This window comes from Galeopterus variegatus, unplaced genomic scaffold (assembly GCF_000696425.1).
Source record: "Galeopterus variegatus unplaced genomic scaffold, G_variegatus-3.0.2 Scaffold2119, whole genome shotgun sequence".
Lineage (NCBI taxonomy): Eukaryota > Metazoa > Chordata > Mammalia > Dermoptera > Cynocephalidae > Galeopterus > Galeopterus variegatus.
In genome coordinates, this window is record NW_007728230.1 from 42,209 (window position 1) to 61,425 (window position 19,217).

The 19,217-nt window shown below is 41.6% G+C and overlaps 1 protein-coding gene across 1 annotated transcript in view; it reads right to left on the minus strand.

Annotated features, from left to right (window-relative positions):
- Nucleotides 1-337: 337 nt before the first annotated feature.
- Nucleotides 338-19,217, minus strand: part of ZMAT4 (zinc finger, matrin-type 4) — a 228,647-nt gene continuing 209,767 nt past the window's right edge. Inside the window, exon 5 of the mRNA XM_008580522.1 lies at nt 338-537. Coding sequence (XP_008578744.1) covers nt 488-537 — 50 coding nt within the window. The 3' untranslated portion in view covers nt 338-487. The remainder of the gene's footprint in view (nt 538-19,217) is intronic.

Consider the following 19,217-nt stretch of genomic DNA (forward strand, 5'->3'; position numbering starts at 1 on the left):
AAAATTTTCCTACCATTTAAAAATGTTCAACTATGTATAAGCAGGGAATATAATTAAAACATTCTATACCTGTGTGGTTTAAATACTTTCTAGGTTATTTTTCATATTTGAATTATTTCAATTTGTTTATTCAGACTTTAAATCCAATGAGAGAAATGTCTTCATTATACAGCTGTAAGCACTCTCTCTGTTCAACAAGTAGGTATGGTAGTAGGCTTTGTAGTTGATGCAGCTGTTTCTATACCTGTGTGGTTTAAATACTTTCTAGGTTATTTTTCATATTTGAATTATTTCAATTTGTTTATTCAGACTTTAAATCCAGTGAGAGAAATGTCTTCATTATACAGCTATAAGCACTCTCTCTGTTCAACAAGTAGGTATGGTAGTAGGCTTTGTAGTTGATGCAGCTGTTTCTTAGACTACCCTGTGACAGGATAAGAAAGGGGGTGAAGATAAGTCACAGCTGCAGAGGCAGAAGCTGTGGGATTCACTGCAGGAAGGTCTCAGCTTTGTTCCTGCAGCAGGAGGGAAGGCCACCTGCTGAGAGAGAGGATGGTGGAGGTTAGCAAGAGACTTCAAACAAGCTTTGAGTCACCTGTTCACAGAAAATGGGAAAACATGTTTACACAGGATACAGAGGAGGACTGAGGTCTGAGTTAAGCGTTAAGGAAGGTTGAGATGATTTTCTCTGGAGTCTCAACATCCTGATACAAGAATGGATGCAAAGACCACTGGATGCTCCAGGTTCGAGTCTGCCTGAGAGGGAATAAACGCAACAGGGCAAGGGATTGGAGGGTACTAAGAAGAGGGGTACTGAAGACAGAAGGACAAGTTGATGTCTAGACTAAATAAGAAATGAAATGAAGGCAGGAAAGGGTTGATAAGATGGTAAAAGGACTAAAGGTTGCTAACACTGAATGACAGTTTTGGAAGACATACTACACACCAAGCTTTGTGTTAAGCAATTAATATATATTCTTTCATTCTTTCTTCGTAATAACCTTATAAAATATATTCCATGATTATCTCTATTCTAGGCTCAAAGGGGTTAAGTAAATTATCCAGAGACATTCTGCTAATAAATGGTGGAGGTAGGAGACTTCAGCTCTCTCATTGATCATAGGACAAGACCATGTGGAGAACAGCTATTGTGGGATTAAAACACTATTTTAAGTTTAAAAAGCTGTGGTCCAGGCATGAAGTTTTGTATGGAAAGGAGAAAATGAGCAATCACTGGAGAGGTGACCAGAAGGTCTAGAGGTTGGTAGCCGGATGTCAGGAGCTCAGAGGAACACGATTACTCGTATGGAGCAGAAGGTGGAAATGACAGAATGGCACAGAGTAGGGGAATGTCGTCAGTGCCTCTGGGGCCCATGAAGCTTAGAGAGGATGAAAATAATACCGACATAAACCTATAACATGCAGAATCACTCCTGCTTAGAAGCTACGTCGACAGACATGAAGGTACACCATAAAATAGAGAGAAGACTGTGCCTGGAAGATCACATGTGAGTATGTTACCTTTACTAGAGAAGCCTCACTCTCACCCTCCCTTTTCAAGCTTAGTTCTCTCTACCTGTCCTCTGAAAACTCACTTCAACACTGACTCGACAATTTGCTGCTCCACGGGAAAGGTTCACATCACTTCTGTTGTTCCTCCACCTAGAATGTCCACACCCACCTATATTTACCCAAATTCTCTTTTGTCTAGGCCAAATTCCACCTCCTACAAAGCTTTTCCTCCTTCTCCAAACAGAAGTATGTGAGATCTATTATAAAACATCCACTTTTATTTGTACTTCAAATGACTATCCTGTCTTTAATAAGTATGCCCATAATTAGAAAATATTAACTCACATTAAGAACATACTCCCCACCAGGCTGAGAACTGATGTCTTTAAACGGATTAGTCTCTCTTAACCTCATACATATCCCATGTTTAAGGTAAACGCTATCAGGTCCATCTTACAGATGAAGAAACTGAGGCTCAGCGAGGTTACATTACTTGCCTAAGCTCACACATCCAAATAGTGGGGGACCCTGGGTTCAAACATAGGCATTGTGATGTCTGCTATTAATCTCGTGTTCAATCCCTAAACTACACTTACACTGCATTTACACATTTACACTCCGTAGATCTTACGTTCTTTCTAAAGAGTAAGTACAGTTTAAGATCTGAGTCCAATTCATCTTTGTATTTCCTTGAATGGTGCTTTGCCATAGCAAGCTGTGCAAAGATACTGACTGAGGGGATAAATGAATCTGGATTACAATATTCAGTAAGGGAAAACTCTGTTTCTGAGCATATAAATAACAGAGGAAGAGGGTAAATTATTGGAAGAGAATAGGCTTGGAAAGTGAGGAATAATGGGCAGTCGTAGAGTGGACAGAAAATGGGGACACACGTGGTACGCGTGTCCCATATACACTAAAGGAAAGAGAGCTGAGCCACACCTGTACTGCGTCACTAAACCTGGTCGCTGCTAAAGAATGTGTGTGGTGCAATTGTATTTGTGTATATGTTCATGATTTCTCTTATATATCATTTCCTTAATATCTTATCAATACACGACCTGTAAATAGCATACATTAATTATTTTTTTCCAAAAATAAGGAATGTTAAAAAAGGTAATCTACATTGATACATAACTTGTGTTAAACCAAAGCCTCTATTTTTCTAAGTAAGTAGCCAAGGCTGGTGGTGGTACTGATAGCCTGAGAGCAAGGGAAGGTGACAAGCACACTTTTATAATAACCTTGCTTTTTTAACGATGCTGTGTGCATATGTGGATGTGCAGGTATTTATACATATACACATGCAAATTTAAAGCACACAAGGCTCATGATCAGTATATGTAACTCTGGGCATTTGGACTTTAGTCTCAAAACTGTATTGCATAGATGTTCCAGAACAGCGCTTAACAATAGAAACATGATGTGAGTCACATACACAATTTTAAATTTTCTAGAAGCCACAGTAAAATAATAAAACAAAGCAGGTGAAATTAATTTTAGTAATATATTTTATTTCACCTAATATGTCCAAAATACTATCATTTCAATATGTAATCAGTATAAAGACACTAATGAGAAATGCACATTATTTTTTTCATGCTGAGTGTTGAAAATTTGATGTGTGTGTTATGCTTACGATTCCTCTTCATTCAGACTGGCCACATTTCAAGTGCTCCAAAACCACATGTGGCTGGTGGCTCTCATATCAGACAGCACCATAATGGACTGCTGGAGTCGGAAAGGCCCACAGGAATGATCTACTGAGTGTCCACTCGATGCCACTGTGCAGACTATACACCAAAGCTCAGAAAGGCTGACTGGCTGTCTCATTCCACGCAGCTCTAAGGCGAGATATTTGCCGCTCCCTTTTGCAGCCTGTTCTCTTATTGTTGCACGTTTGAATGGAGGAATATATTAGGTGACGGGTTGGGACAGAAGTCAAATCACAGCCTTTCAGACTTGCTGACTTGGAAGCAACATAATTGTACCATGTGGTCCAAACACTCATTTCACAAAGGAGGAGACTGAGAAAGGAATAGAGTTAGGTGTCTGCAGAGGTCTTCATGCTCTAAGCTACCGGATGGGAAACCTGAGCTCTGCCTGGGGAGCGAGCCCTTCATAGGCTCCTGAACCAAGACTAAGCTGGCACTCTTCCCCTGAGATTATGGAAATCAATTTTTTAGTTCAGGATAAATCCTTCAACTTCAAATACTCAGACTAAACCTCTCAAGTCAATATTGCCCTACAGACATTTTATGCATATGCATAAGAGCTAAGTTATTCCTTTATCTGGAACTAGATTTCTTTTCACATCCAATTATTTCCCAGTTAAACAGCCCGAGGAAAGCTGCTATGGGTTCAGTGTATACCCCAAAAGTTTATGTATTGGAAACTTGATCCCCATTGTAACAGTGTTAAGAGGATGGGAAATCCTATTATGGCATTTGAAAGGTGGGGCCTTTAAGAGGTGATTAGATTGTGAGGACTGTGATCTCATGTAGGGATTGACCCATTCATGGAGTCATGGGCGTGGTTGTGACGGCTTCATAAGGAGAGTGAGTGAGCGGGCTAGCTCTCTTGCTCAGCCCGTTCTTTCCATGTGACACCCTGGTTGCCCTCAGAAGGCGGCCATCACCAAATGTGTTCACTAGATTTTAGGCTTCCCAGACTCTGGAACTGTAAAAAATAAGTTGTGTTTCTTTATAAATTACCAATTTCGGGTATTCTATTAAAAGCATAAGAAACAGACTAATACAGATGCTCTTCCTGAGTTTCTGTGATTCTGTTTCTAGGGCTGTCTAGTGGTTAAACACACTGGGCTGAGAACTTGGGGGTACCTTTTGTCTGAAATACCAGCTTTACACAGCTCACTTTTAGGTACAAGGATTTCTGTAAAAAAACAAGGACAGGCACACAGAACTTTTTCAGGAGTGAAAGGCAGGGAAAAGTTTATAAATAGGAACTCATCCTAGTAAAATCGTTTTATAGATTTTTTGAAAGCCATGATATTTTCTCTCCTGCTTATTACCAATTAATAATGTACAAAAAATACTACCACAAAATAAGAAAACAATAAGTGAGAACAACAGATCACTATAGTGGGTTCAGTAGTGGCTCTCAAAAGATATGTCCATCCAGAACCTCAGAATGTGACCTTTGATATAAACAGGGTCTTTGCAGATGTTTAACTAAGGTGAGGATCTTCAAGGGGAGATCCTCCTGGATTAGGTGGGCTCTAAATTCAATGACCAGTGTCCTTAGAGGAGACAGAAAACAGAGACAAAGAGAAGAAGGCTATGCGAGGAGGAGGCACAGATTGAGGTTTTGTTGCAATAAGCCATGAAAGAAGCAAGAAAGGGTTCTTCTCTAGAACCTACCGAGAGAGCATGGCCTGCACGCCTTGATTTCAGATGCCTGGCTTCCAAACTAGGAGAAAATAAACTTCTACTATTTCAAGCCACCTGGTTACAGGAGTTTGCTATGGCAACCGCAGGAAACTGGTACAATCACATACAACCAGCACCATAACCCATCAGCTGCGTGCCTCTTTTCCATATTTCTCCACGTGCCCATGCATTTGACATAGTCATGTTGTGGCGCAGATTCCGTTTTGATCTCAGTTAAGGGGAAGGGAAGCTGTTACTCAGTGAGCTTGCTCAGTGTGGCCAGGCAGAGCACGGACTTGCTGTCAGGGGACCTTCCTCTCTGACTTTCTGCATATGGTTTCCATCCTCTTTATCCCAAGAATCTCCCAGGGCTGGGAGGGTGGAACTGGAATGAGGAGATGATTACAATTTATTGCAGAGAAAAAATACAAAGATACAAATTAATAATAATCGTTTGACATTCAAGACATGACTCTGTAGTGATACAATGACCATGGGAGTTTGGCTATTGTCTAGAATGAGAATTTTTTGAAATCCCTTTATTTTTCTTATAATTAACCTCAAGTCCATTGCCCAAACCTACACTTTTTTTTTTTTTTGTCTTTTTGTCTTTTTCCGTGTCCGGCAACGGATCACAACCCTCAGTGTTGCCCCTGTACCGGACCGGGGACCGGCAATGGGATCGCAACCCTCGGTGTTGCTCCCGTGCCTCGCTCAGCCAGTGAGCGGGAACCGGTCCGTATGTGGGATCCGAACCCTCGGGCGGGAGCGCCACCACGCTTCCCAAGCGGCGCACTTATCCGGTGCGCCACTGGGCCGGCCCCCAAACCTACACTTTTGAGTACATCAAAAACCAAGCCTGGACCTCTCCAGTCATAGAGTTCACCTCGGGATAGAAACACCCCTCCTCCTCTGACAGTGTGACCGTTGTCAGGAAACACAGAGGATGTAATGAAAAGAAAATAAAAATTCAACCTCTGGGACCCTGGAGGGGGCGGTCAGAAAGAGATAGGGGTGGTCAGAAGATGAGAGATTTGGGCAGAAGCGTACCAAGAGAGGGTGACACTTAGGACCTAACGGGGCTCCCCTCACTACACTGCCACCCCTCAAGCTTCCCCATGCCCACCTGGAGTAACTTGAGGCACAGTGTGAGCAAGCTCAGAGGCGTGAGGTTTGGCTTTTCCAAGTTTCCTTCGTTTCCCTGGTGGCATAGAGAGGACCAACAAATATTTGTGAGTCTGGCTTGGAGCTTCTTGGAGGGGACTGGCTACGTGGGGGTGAGATGTTTCCATAGGAATAGCTTCAGAATAACTCACCCAGGCAGGGGCAAATTGCTGTCACAGTCAGAGTCTGCAGCATCTGCACAAGCTGAGGTGAGCGAGGATAAGCCAGGAGCTCCAGGAGGCTCTGTCCATGCTCAGGAAGCAGCTGGATCATAGGTTACCCCATCTATGGCTGCAAAGGCCAGTGGGGAAATAGCAACCAGGTGACCGAGTGATGTCACCAGAAGTCAGCACTGTAGAAGGACCCTGTGCCCAAAGATCCCATGCCCAAGGACCCCCCGTTGAGCACAAGGTTACTTGAGCCATGACTGTCCACATACACCCAATACCCAAATGCTTCCTTGAAGAGGTGGTGGGAAAACGGAGATGACTGAGAAGTAAAAGGGACAAAAACATTATCTTAAAAAAAGCTGTGGGTAGGGGCAGAAGAAAAGGCCTGAGCAGGCACCCTCTGGATGGAGTATTGTCTAGAGAGATTGTTTAAATATCAGCTACAGCTAAGCTTTAAGCACCATTAAACCAAATAAAGTTCATTTACTTTTGGCCACCAGCAGGTAGAGGCTCATGAAAAAGACACTATAGGTTTAGACAAACAAAGGAGGTTCATTCCTCTATGCATCTAAGCACAGTGTCAATGCATTTCTGACTTATTATTCCAGGTTTGTCCCCTTAAAATAGCTAGAGAGAAATATTTTCTACTTGCTCTCACCTCTAAGAAATTATTTTTCACAGCCCAAAAACACTCCTTATAACACCAATCCTAGAGAAAGATTATTTCCACATCCTTAATTTCCCCCCGGAATTTAAAAGTAAGCCAAGGCAATAATGTCATGCATCAAGCAGTTATTCTCTATGTGATTAAGAGGCTCCAGAAGCTATCGATGTGCACGCAAGGAGCTGGCCAGGGAAGGTAAAGTGTTTGCAGGTGAAGACTTCCTTTCTTGTGGAATCACTTAGCATGATGATCTCAAGCCCAATTGCCTCCTCTGCATTCATAATACCTTCCAATCACTTCACAAAACGCAACCCAACATCAATAATCTCACACAACTCATTTGTGTGTGAAAGCTCCTAAGAAACGGAGCCACACACAGCTATGGAAAAGACATTGATGCATGACTTGTTTGCAGTCTAGCTTCCTGCAGACCCTGATGAGTCCACTGCCCACGTCCCTTCAGCACCTTGCACATCACTTGCAGTATAATAATTTGTATGCATTTATAGGAGTTGTGCAGAGATATTTCCTGAGTTCAGTCATATATATCTATTCTGTCTCTTCATTTACATAATGGGGAATCTTCGCACAGGTGAAGGCAGTCATTTCCCAGGGGTCCATAAGTAAACTGTTCAGCGGCTAAAACAGACATTTACATTCCAAAACCTCTGGTGAACCATGGATAGTGTTCCCAGTGTTCTCTCCCAAACCTGTACAAAATAATTTCCATCCACGTGATTTCCGAGAGGACTGCTTCGTGAAGGCACCAACAAGCAGAAGGTGGCTTGGGAATGATTTTCAGTAAATCTTGGCCACTGCTCGCTGCAGAGACCTCAACACAGCTGGGGAAGATGACTGGAAAGAATTTGGTTGCTGGCTCCTTCTGTCTCAGTTTGCCTCCCTTCTCTTCTTTGACAATTCTCTGCTGCCTCTTAAGGGCACCCCAAATGCTCTCTGTGACTTCTTTCTCTCACCCACCACACATGGACGCACCCAGGCATACTTACAGTCCTAGATATCCCACCCTCTGACCCAAGCAATCAGAGCTCCCACCCTTGGTGCTAGAGGCACACGAGGTGTGTGTTTACCCCACTGAGGGGCTGGCTGCAATGTCCCAGGCAGAGCACCAGACTTGAATTTGGAAGTCCTTGAAAAAAATCCCTCTGCATCTTCAGGGACCTTGTCTTTAACTTTGGTGTTGTGGTCTTGAAAAGGCTTCTGAGATACATTTACCAATGTAGGGTGAATGAGCAATAGACCTGTGTTCTAAAGGCGAGGTCTTAAAAGGAGAGCTTTCCTAAGTCAAATAAACCATTAGTAAAAGTTGGAGAGGGGGAAAGATTTTTGAGTTCTGGAACATTTTGGAGGCTTCCATTACCACCTACCTGGAAAAGTGTCAGTGGCTCATGCCAGTCTCTACAGGTGTTTGAGTAAGTTTCCTAGCAGATTGTTGTAAGATGTGCTACACAGGATTGAGAGCAAATCCAGCAACCAAAATTGAGGAAATTTCCAAAAGATCCTGCAACGATTCAGACGCATCCTTCAATACTTAATTGCTTTTTAATTTAGTGGACATGAGAAAATTTCTTCATTAAAATATGGCAGTGTATAAACACACATACACACATATTTTGTATGCCTTTTCTTCTTGAGAACTGATTGCAATTGAAAAACTGACTCCACTGTACAGTAGGGGTTGAAGTACGGTGCACAAAAGGTTTCAGTTTGGGAAAAACCAGCATTTCTGACAAATCGCCAAACAGTGGCTTCAAGTCCTGCACGCATTTGTCATTTTTTAAAGCCAGTGCTCAATTTATCTTACAAACACAATCAAAATTGCCCTACAATGGTTTTTTTGTTTTTGTTTCTTGGCGTTCAGAAGGTCAGCTTTAAATGCCTTCACATTTCTTCAGCTGACTTCTTTTATTCTTTGAGGAAAATAAACAACAACTTAGAAAAGAAGAATAATTTGCTGTGCCTGCTAAATCTTTGGGGGTTACAAGAAGAGAAAAACAAGAGGACGGTCCTGAGTGGCAGAGCCTGGCGGACCTCATAATTAAACAATGGTGCTCTTAGTGCCAGCGACGAAGCACTGACAATGGATCTGTGTCTCAGGCGACCACGCAGCATCCAGAGGGAACGTGTGGGGCACCGAGGAATCTTTTATGAGGGATTGGGGCCCCAGGATCAATTTTAATTTCACTGAATTTGTGAGATATAATTGCAAAGTTTTTAAATAAAAACTTTTCAACTTCTTAACAAGCACCTCCCTCCAGAGGGAGTCACGGTACCTTTTTCCGATCTGTGAGCCGCCACACGCAGATCTAGGTACCTTAAAAAGTAATCGCTTCTCTAGCTGAGACTCCTATGTGTAGTTCCTAAGAAAAATAATCACCTTCAAACGTTCCAAAAGGAGGAAAAGAGTCTGAGTCTTAAATACAAAAAATAATGACATAGGTGTTTTCATTAAAAAACCTCTGCAGTTCTCCTGTGGGCACACAGGACTTCTGAAATGTCTTCTCTGTCTTCAAACTACACTTCTCAGCCAAACTCGAGTGTTGGAGAAGGGGTCAGAGAGAATGCTACAGTAATATGACCAAAATAAAATTACGTAACATTACTTCAGATTATTCTCAGCATGGAACCAATTTTAGAGAAACAATAAAAGTCAACAGTTATCGTGGGAATTGCTCAGCACCAAGTCAGAACTAATGACGGTGAGGCTGAGTCACCCTTGACTGGGCTGACACCCCCAGTAAGTGTGCGGTTTCTGAAGTCAAGTCTCTGAATCAACCAAGGTGACTTAAAACAAAGCACTAATATGTAACTCCTTACGGTTATGCACCCGCCCTCCATCTCTCCAAAAAGAGAGAGATTAATGTGACTCAACCAGAGAATTACTGAAATTTAACTTTAGAAACAGAAATCCCCTCAACACCATATTAAAATAATTATTAGGTGGGTCGTTTGGTACAATGGAAGCTACAGAATAGAAATAGCTGCTGAGACAATTCACACCATGATGACATCCTGGGCAAAAGAACATCTGGGCTCACCATGACCTTACACACCAGTCCTCGGAAGGCCAGCAAGTAAAGTAGTAGACAGCATGGTGCTATAATTTGGGAGGTGTTGGGAAAACTTTCATCCCAACATACACAATGCAATACTATTCAACCTTAAAAAAAAAAAAAAGGAAATTTTGTCATTTGCAACAACATAGATGAATCTAGACTACCTTATGTTAAGTGAAATGAGCCACGCACAGGAAGACAAATACAGCACGAACTCACTGATATGTGGAATCTAAAAAAGCCAAGTTCATAGAAGGAGAGAGGAGAATGGTGGTTACCAGAGGCTGGAGTAGGGGGTCGGCAGGGAACAGGGAGATGCTGGCCAAAGGGTACGAACGTTCAGTTAGAAGTAGATTCTAGTGATCTACTGCACAACATGGTGATTATTGTTAACAGTGTATATTTCAAAATAGCTAAGATTGGATTTTAAATGTTCTCACCACAAAGAAATGATAAACATGTGAAGTGATGGATATATTAATTAGCCCAATTTGATCACTCCACAATGTGTATATGTATTGGAACATCACTTTGTACCCCATAATATATACAATTATTATTAGCCAATTAAAATTAGAATTAAAAAGCAATTCTTACATTTGCCTTTAACTTACACTGACTTAATGGGAGATGGAGTCTTCCACTGCATGGTTGAAGGAAGCGTTAAAAACCAGCACTGCTAAGAAAGGGAAGCCACTGAGCCCTTTCTACAGTGAAGCAACTGCACGTCAGACGTGTTTTGAGGAATGAGTGGTAGGGAGAGGCAAGGGAATCAAGAAGACAAGGACTGCAGGAGACTCTCTGAGAGCAAAACAAAGAAACCAGTGGAAGCATCACAGTCAAACACCACCCACTCCTTGATTTTGCATTTGTCAGGCTGTGTCTCCATGGGGCGGCCTCAGAGAACTAGCTCCTGGTGCAGAAACTGCAGCCTGAACAACAGGCTCAGCAATGATTCTACACAGTTTGGATTTCTTTTAAACACAGAAACAGTGAGAAAATGTATAAGGTAGTATTTGGAAGAAATAAAAAAGGATAATGAAAAGGATGCACATTATGAATATTAAGTGCAACAGAACTGTTTTTATGTGCTCAGTCTACTACACTGTTGTGATCAGCCCGATCTCCCATGGTGCCCTCTACACGGGAAGGGTGTCCCCTCCAGCCGTCCTTCTCCCAGATCAGTGCTGAGGTGCCTAGCCCTGTGGCTCCCTATGCTGAGCAGAGCCTGGAGGCCACAGGCAGGAGCACGGAGCAACACTGGCTGGCCCCTCTGCAGAGGGAATCCCTCCTTAAGTCTTGCAACTCTCGGGCCGGCCCGTGGCTCACTCGGGAGAGTGCGGTGCTGATAACACCAAGGCCCTAGGGATGGCCGGTTCGCTCACTGGGTGAGCGTGGTGCTGACAACACCAAGTCAAGGGTTAAGATCCCCTTACCGGTCATCTTTTAAAAAAAAAAAAAAAAAGCCTTGCAACTCTCTCAACTTTCTTTATTGCTTACATGTCACTACCTGTACATCCTTCAACCAGTGAACACTGGGATATGAAAACTGCACTGTGGTAAAGTTTCCCGTGGGTGTCTGAATGAGGATGGAGATGCTCTGTGAGACTGCAGGCACAGCCAAGGCTACTGTGCTGAGCCCAAGCCTACTTCGTGGCAGCAAATCTTGAGCTTCAGGGTTACCCTACCACATTCTGACTATGGGGATTTTCCTAACAATCCTCCATAGAGGCAGAGTGGAAAGACAAAATCCTATTTTCCTTGGGGTCAGTCAAAGTAAAGCTGAATTTTTCCCAAGTAACTTTATCCATAGCAAATAAAAGGGGCAGGAGGGAAAATGGATGAGAGGAGCCAAGAATGCACACGTGTGCACACACACACACTTACACGTGCAAACACGCACACACACACACAATGATAAAGTTACAGAGAACCTGTGTCTGAGTTCCTGCCTGCCTGGTACTAATCCCCATAGCTTTAAGGGTATATGTCTCAAGTTAACAAAATAAAGTTATTTTGTTATGTACACACACATATATTTGCTTTCTATAAATCCTATTGTATGTCATTACACAATAGAAAGATCCAGGAGAGAACACAGAGTGAGAAGGTGTTTTAAAAAAAGAGAGAGAAAATTAAACACAGATAGCTCCCTTTCTCTGTCCTCTCACTTCTCCTTATAAGTCCATCTTGACGTGACAGGTAACTTTACAGAGAATGCGAAGGCTCGGAGGGTAGCCCACCAGAACCCAACAGGTGAACACACACACTCAGGGGCATTTGAAAAGCGCAGTTAGGAAGCGCTCCAGCAGTGACCCCGCCTGACTGCAGCAGGCTGCACCGTTGCTCTTCACATCGCCTCTCTCTCTATGGCTCTTATCACACGTACAGAACACCCAGAGCCTGCTAACTAAAGAACCAGAGCAACTAACAAAAAAGCATCTTTTTGGTATCCAGGTTTGGTTTTCTAAGTAATTTTAAAGATATATCAGAGGATTGTCTTGATAGTTCTGGAAGTTCTTGTTTGGAAAAAAAAAAAAAAAGAATTTTGTCAACTTAGTCCACTTAAAACAAAAAGGACAGCACAGATTACAGCAGCAACTACAACAAAGCAAAATACACAAGATGTACTTGAGAAGTCACAGACTTTACAAGCCAAACTTTTAAAATAGTTTTTAAAAATGACAAATGCCAGCTCAATCACAGCTAAGAATTATTCTCTAAATACGTGTTAAAATTTTCCAATATCTCTACACAGCTATATCAAGGCAGACAAAATAATCTGTGAGGAGAAAAATATAGCAAAAGTAAGTAATGGACAAAATTAGATTTAAAATCTCTTTAAAAAGCCACACAAAGCAAGATCCAGTTCTGCTCACCATGACTAGGGAGGAAGCAGTGGGGAAAGGACCCAGGCTGCCCTACCATCACCTGCACAGAGGGCAGGACTCAGCACCACTCACTGTGACCAAGGAGGCACAGATGGGGAAAAGCCCTGGGTGGCCCTCCCACCACCTGCACAGAGGGCAGGACCTAGTGCCATCAACTGTGAATGGGAGGCTCTGCACCACTTCTGCAGAGGAGGCCCACAACAGTCACCATGATAGCTTCTACCACTGAAAGGATAGCTTGTCATCTCAGTAGCAGCCACAATCACCATGAAAGCTGCCTGCCGTATATTCAACTGCACTGACACAAGGAGAGTCACCAGAGCAGCCTGGAAAAAGAGTAGGAAGTCTTTCTCCTCAGAATGCACTCCAGAGTAATAGAAGAAGCAAATGATCTACCAGATGGCCAGACATCAGTGTAGAGATACTAGAAATACAATTAAAAAAAAAAAAAGAAAAAGAAAACATGATACTGCCAAGGGAATATAGTAATTCTCAAGTACCAGACCGTACAGAACAGGAAACACTTGAAATGAATGAAAAGGAATTCTTAGTATCTATCTTAAGAAAACTTAATCAGATAAAAGACTCAGTTAGACAACACAATGAAATGAGAAAAATATCCAGGATATGAAGGAGGAAATTTACAAAGAGATTAATACCTTTTAAAAAATGTAGCAGAACTCCTGGAACTGAAAGATTCATTCCATGACATAAAAAACACAACCAAGAGATTAAGCAGCAGAATAGAGCAAGCAGAAGAAAGAATCTCTGATCTCAAAGATAGTTTTTATGAAATAACCCAGGCAGACAAAAAAAAAAAAAAAAAACGGAAAAAAGAATTTCAAAAAATGGAAAAAGTATAAGAGAGCTAGCAGACAACCTTAAGCACACAAACATCGGAATCATGGGTGTTCCAGAAGGGGAAGAGAAAGGAAAAGGCATAGAAAATCTAGACAATGAAATAAAAATGGAAAACTTCCCAGGTACAGGGAGAGACACAGACCTTCAGATCCAGGAAGCTCAAAGATCCCCAAACAGATTCAATCCCAAAAGGTCCTTTTTGAGACATATCATAGTCAAACTTGCAAAACTCAAAGATGAAGAGAGAATCCTAAAAGCACCAAGAGAAAAGTGTCAAGTCATGTATAAGGGAGCCCCTATCAGACTAACAGCAGACTTCTCAACTGAAACTACAGTCCAGAAGAAAGTGGGATGAAATATTCAAAATACTAAAAGAAAAATACTGTCAGTTAATAATATAATACATCTTATAACACATAAATATATATTATGATATATAAATAAATATATATATAAATTAATATATAATATATAAATATAGCAAGGCTATATTTCAGAAATGAGGGAGAAATAGTGCATTTCCCAGATAAACAAAAACTGCAGGAGTTCATCACCACATGACCAGCCCAGCAAGAAATTCTCAAGGGAGTGCTGAATCTGGAATCTGAAAAACAATAATCACTATCATGAATGCACAAGAAAGAACAAAACCTACTGGTAAAACACAAATGCAAACAAGAAAGAAAAGAGAAACTAAATCTTACCACCTGAAAAACCCAACAAACATCAAACATGAATAATAAATGAGAAAGAAAAGAACAAAAGATATTTAAAACATGTAAACAAAAAGCAATAAAATGGCAGAAGTAAGACAATACCTCTCAACAACAACCCCAAGTGTAAATGAATTAAACTTTCCACTTAAAAGACACAGACTGTCAGATTGGATTAAAAATCTTGACCCTGGCCGGCCCTGTGGCTCACTCGGGAGAGTGTGGCGCTGGTAGCGATGAGGCCACAGGTTCAGATCCTATATAGGGATGGCCGGTGCGCTCACTGGCTGAGCGTGGTGTGGACCACACCATGCCGAGGGTTGCAATCCCCTTACTGGTTAAAAAAAAAAATCTTGACCGAACTTCATGATGTCTTTAAGAGATTCACCTCACCTGTAAAGATGCATATAGATGAATGGATGGAAAAGGTATACCACACAAACGGAAACCAAAAACAAGCAAGAATAGCTATTTTTATACCAGATAAAATAGACTTTAAACCAAAAACCATAAAAACAGACAAAGAAGGCCACTATACATTGATAAAGGGATCTATCCAGCAAGAAGACATAACAAATATAAATATATATGCACCCAACATTAGAGCACCCAGATATATAAAGCAAATACCATTAAACCTAAAGAAAAAGATATATCCCAATATGATAATAGTGGGGGACCTGAAAACCCCTCTCTCGATACTGGACAGATTATCTAGGCAACAAATCAACAGAGAAACACAGGATTTAAAGTACACTTTATTTAGTCCTTTTTCTGTGGCTTATAACAGAATATCTAAAACTGGGTATTTTATAAATCAACATAATTTATTTCTTGCAGTTTTAGGGGTAGAGTCTAACATCCAGGGGGCCATCTGGTGAAGGTCTTGTTCTTGGTGGGGACTCTCCACAGGGTCCTGTGGTGATGAAGGGTATCACATGGTGAGGGCTGAGTAAAAGCACATCTTAACATGTTCGCTTGCGCTTCTCATAAAGCCACCAGTTCCCTCCTGTAATAACACACTCATCCACTAACCCATTAATCGTCTTATTCCATTCATGTAGGCACAGCCCTCATGATCCAATCACTTCCCAAACTTTCCACTTCTCAACACTGCCACACTGGGGATCAACCTTCCACATGAGCTTTGGAAGGGACAAACATTCAGACAATATGGGTAAGACATACCCTCCTAAAGAATTTTTAAGTAAACAATACAATATTGTTAACTATCGTCACTATGCTATACAGTAGATCTCTAAGACTTACTAGTCAAAGTGTACAAAGTTTCAGGTACAAATTTTGGGATCATTAGAAATTTGGGGATCCTGCACAGCTAAAGCTGGTATCACAAAAGTGAAGTGAACCTATTTTCTCCTTCTAACATGGCCTTATATTCTTTATTTAATTGAAATGTAAACTTTTATTTATTTATTTATTTTTGTCTTTTTTTTGTCTTTTTTCTGTGTCCGGCAACGGATGGCAACCCTCAGTGTCGCTCCCGCACCGGACCGGGGACCGGCAACGGGATTGCAACCCTCGGTGTTGCTCCCGCGCCTCGCTCAGCCAGTGAGCGGGAACCGGTCTGTATGTGGGATCTGAACCCTCAGGCGGGAGCGCCGCCGCACTTCCCAAGCGGCACACTTATCCAGTGCGCCACCGGGCCGGCCCTGAAATGTAAACTTTTAAAGATGCCTGAAGAAGTAAGCAGGACATTAAAGTTAGCAAATTCATTAAATAAAAATACAGGATGCTTGATTAAATTTGAATTTTGGATAAACAACAAATAATTTTTTGGTATAAGTTTGTCCCAAATATTGCATACTTACTGTATACTTACGATAAAAAAATATTTGTTGTTTATCTAAAATCTAAATTTAACTAGTCATCCTGTATTTTATCTGACCATTCTAGAGACCATAAAAAAAATTCATACCTGTACTGTATGGCCCACTGTTCTAGTGAACATTAAATAATATAGGGTATTCAAAAAATAACTATCTTGAGCTATCAAAAAGCAGGGAAAAACAATTAAGCATTTAGTTATCCTAATTAGTGTTGTTGAGAGGGGCGTTACATATACACAGTCACCATGGCTTCCAGCAGACAAGGAAGCCAAATACTTCAGTTTATTCTGTTATCCTAATTTTCTCACTGGACTAAACAGGGTCATCTCAAGACAAATATATCCAGTTAACTCTGTTTAGTACTGAGCTAAAAGATTTTCTTTCTGTACCTGATACAAAAGCGTGTTCTTCATTCATAAGAAAAACCTGGCAAAGTTGTGGCAGATTTAGCATGTTACATAGAAAAATTATCTGCTAGAGAAGGGCTATTAATATTCTCTCCATTTCCCCATCCAAGGGCGATCCGAGCTGAGACAAGAGGACTGGAAGGAATGTCTATAAGATACTACCAGATTTAGAGGAGGAACACTGCTGTGCATATGTTCACGAGGAGCAGAGATTATTTCCATTCCAGCAGCTCTGGAAACCTCACGTCTAAACCATATCTCATGAGTGCAGGATGACTGTCCTACTTTCCCCAGGGAAGATTTTTATAAAAGACATCAAAGTTTTGTCCTGGTAGAAAAGGACGTGGGTGAGCAATGCCGAACCTTATCTACTTGCTCTTGTATTAGAGTTTTGTAAGTGTGTGACTGTCAGGGTGGAGGTGTGGAAGTTTTGGAATTTGTTTGGAAATACCTCTGAGGCCATGCTCTGTTCTGAGCTATGGGGTGCGGGTGTAAATTTCTCGGCAGCTTACAATTCCTGTCCATTTCTTTGTGGCAGGTTTCCCAGTCTGTTGAACTGAGCACACACCCATCACTAGATTAGAATGAATCCCAAGCACTCAAGAAGCTATACTCTGCCTTGTACTCTGCCTTCTGTCTTTTATTTTGGAAACAAAGAACAAAGGAGGCTAGGAACCCTGCCATATTAGGCGAAATGGTAGATGGTTGCACGAACTGCTCACATCTTTCCGTCATGGATACTCTGCCTTCTGTCTTCTATTTTGGAAACAAAGAACAAAGGAGGCTAGGAACCCTGCCATATTAGGCGAAATGGTAGATGGTTGCACAAACTGCTCACATCTTTCCGTCATGGAGCAGATGTCTCACATACTGAAAAACACTCTGCCTACAAAACATAATACATATTTAACACTTGGCAAGCCATATTCCTTTGGAAATATGTCAAGTGACCACTATATCCTGAGGCTAGCATGCTGGGGAAAACCCCTGGGTCCCTTACTGATTCGTAAACAAGCACTTCTTCAGTGCATATCAAGTGCCAGGCATTGGGCTAAGTGTGCATAACACAGGGATGAAACAAGTGTATGAGGCCACTGCCATCACAGAGTGCTCAGTCCAGAGGGAAGAGGCATGTGAAAAGGGTGACTGCTGACCACCGTGAAGAGTCCAGCAACAGGAAACCACAGCACGGCACAGGACCCCGGTGAGAGGCAGGGGGGGAGGGGCAAGGGCAGTGTTCCAGGAATAAAACTATGCAAAGGCTCACAGGAACTAAAATCACTGTAGTAAGAACAGAGTGTAAACTGAGGTTGAGAGTTTTCAGAGGTGAAGCTGGAGAGGAAAATAGAAACCAGATCCCCCAAACTTTTCCAGTAATATTAAGTTTAAACTCTCCCCTGATGAAGGTTTTGTAACCAGGGTTTTGGCATAATGAGATTTGTATTTTATATTTATTTCTTTGTATTTTATACAAATCTCTGGTTGCCAAGCGGGAAATGGATTGAAGAGAGAGAAAATTTAGAAGACTCTTGCAGTAAGGGAATAATGAGCTTAAGGGCATAAATTAAATTTGAAAAAAAAAATCCTCAAAGGGAAAGAATTTGACTAGATGGAATAAAAGGGAGAAAAATCATTCAAAGATAGTGAAGAACCTAGTGCCCAAATCTTGGTTTCTAATATCATTCTCCAGAAAAAAAAGGAACCAGAAATCATTCCAGGAATGGCTGACTCTAGGGCTGAGACAGAAAATATACAAGATGAGCCACCTTGACCATCTTGCTGTGTCAAAAAGTAAGGAAGTATAAAACACACACACACATGCACACGCACACACAACGATGGGAGTATATCCAAGTCAATTTAAAAAGTTCCAAAGAGCAAAACCTAGGCCAATTTGAGCAACAAAATAGTGTAGGATTACATTATAACCCAAGTATAATATAAATACATCCATGAGTCCATACTGATATAAATAAATGTTTAATAAATAAAAAGGGAGAACAGACAAATATCCCATGCAGAAAAACACCAAATAATTTATGCACATACTTTACTGTCAAGGAGGTGGAGGACAACTCCCCAGTCCTTAAGTGTGGGCTGTGTAGAATGACTTCCTTCCAAAGAGCAGAGGAAGATGGAGACTAACAAGATTATCACAAGCCAGGTGACTGGGATTATCATCAACCATGATAAGTCATATTGATAACACGTACACTTGATATAATGTAAGGAGAAGGGCGTGTACCTCTATGCACTTTCTTTCAAAAACTCATAACCCCAGTCTAATCATGAGGAAAACATCAGGCATGTCCCAATTAAGGAGCATTTTCCAAAATATCTGACAAGTGCCCTCAAGATCACAAAAAAACAAGAAAAGTCTATAAAACTATCACAGTCAAGAGAAGCTTAACTGGCCGGCCCGGTGGCGCACTGCTACAGTGCGCCGCTTGGGAGCGCAGCAGTGCTCCCGCCGAGGGTCTGGATCCCACATACAGACCGGTTCCCGCTCACTGGCTGAGCGAGGT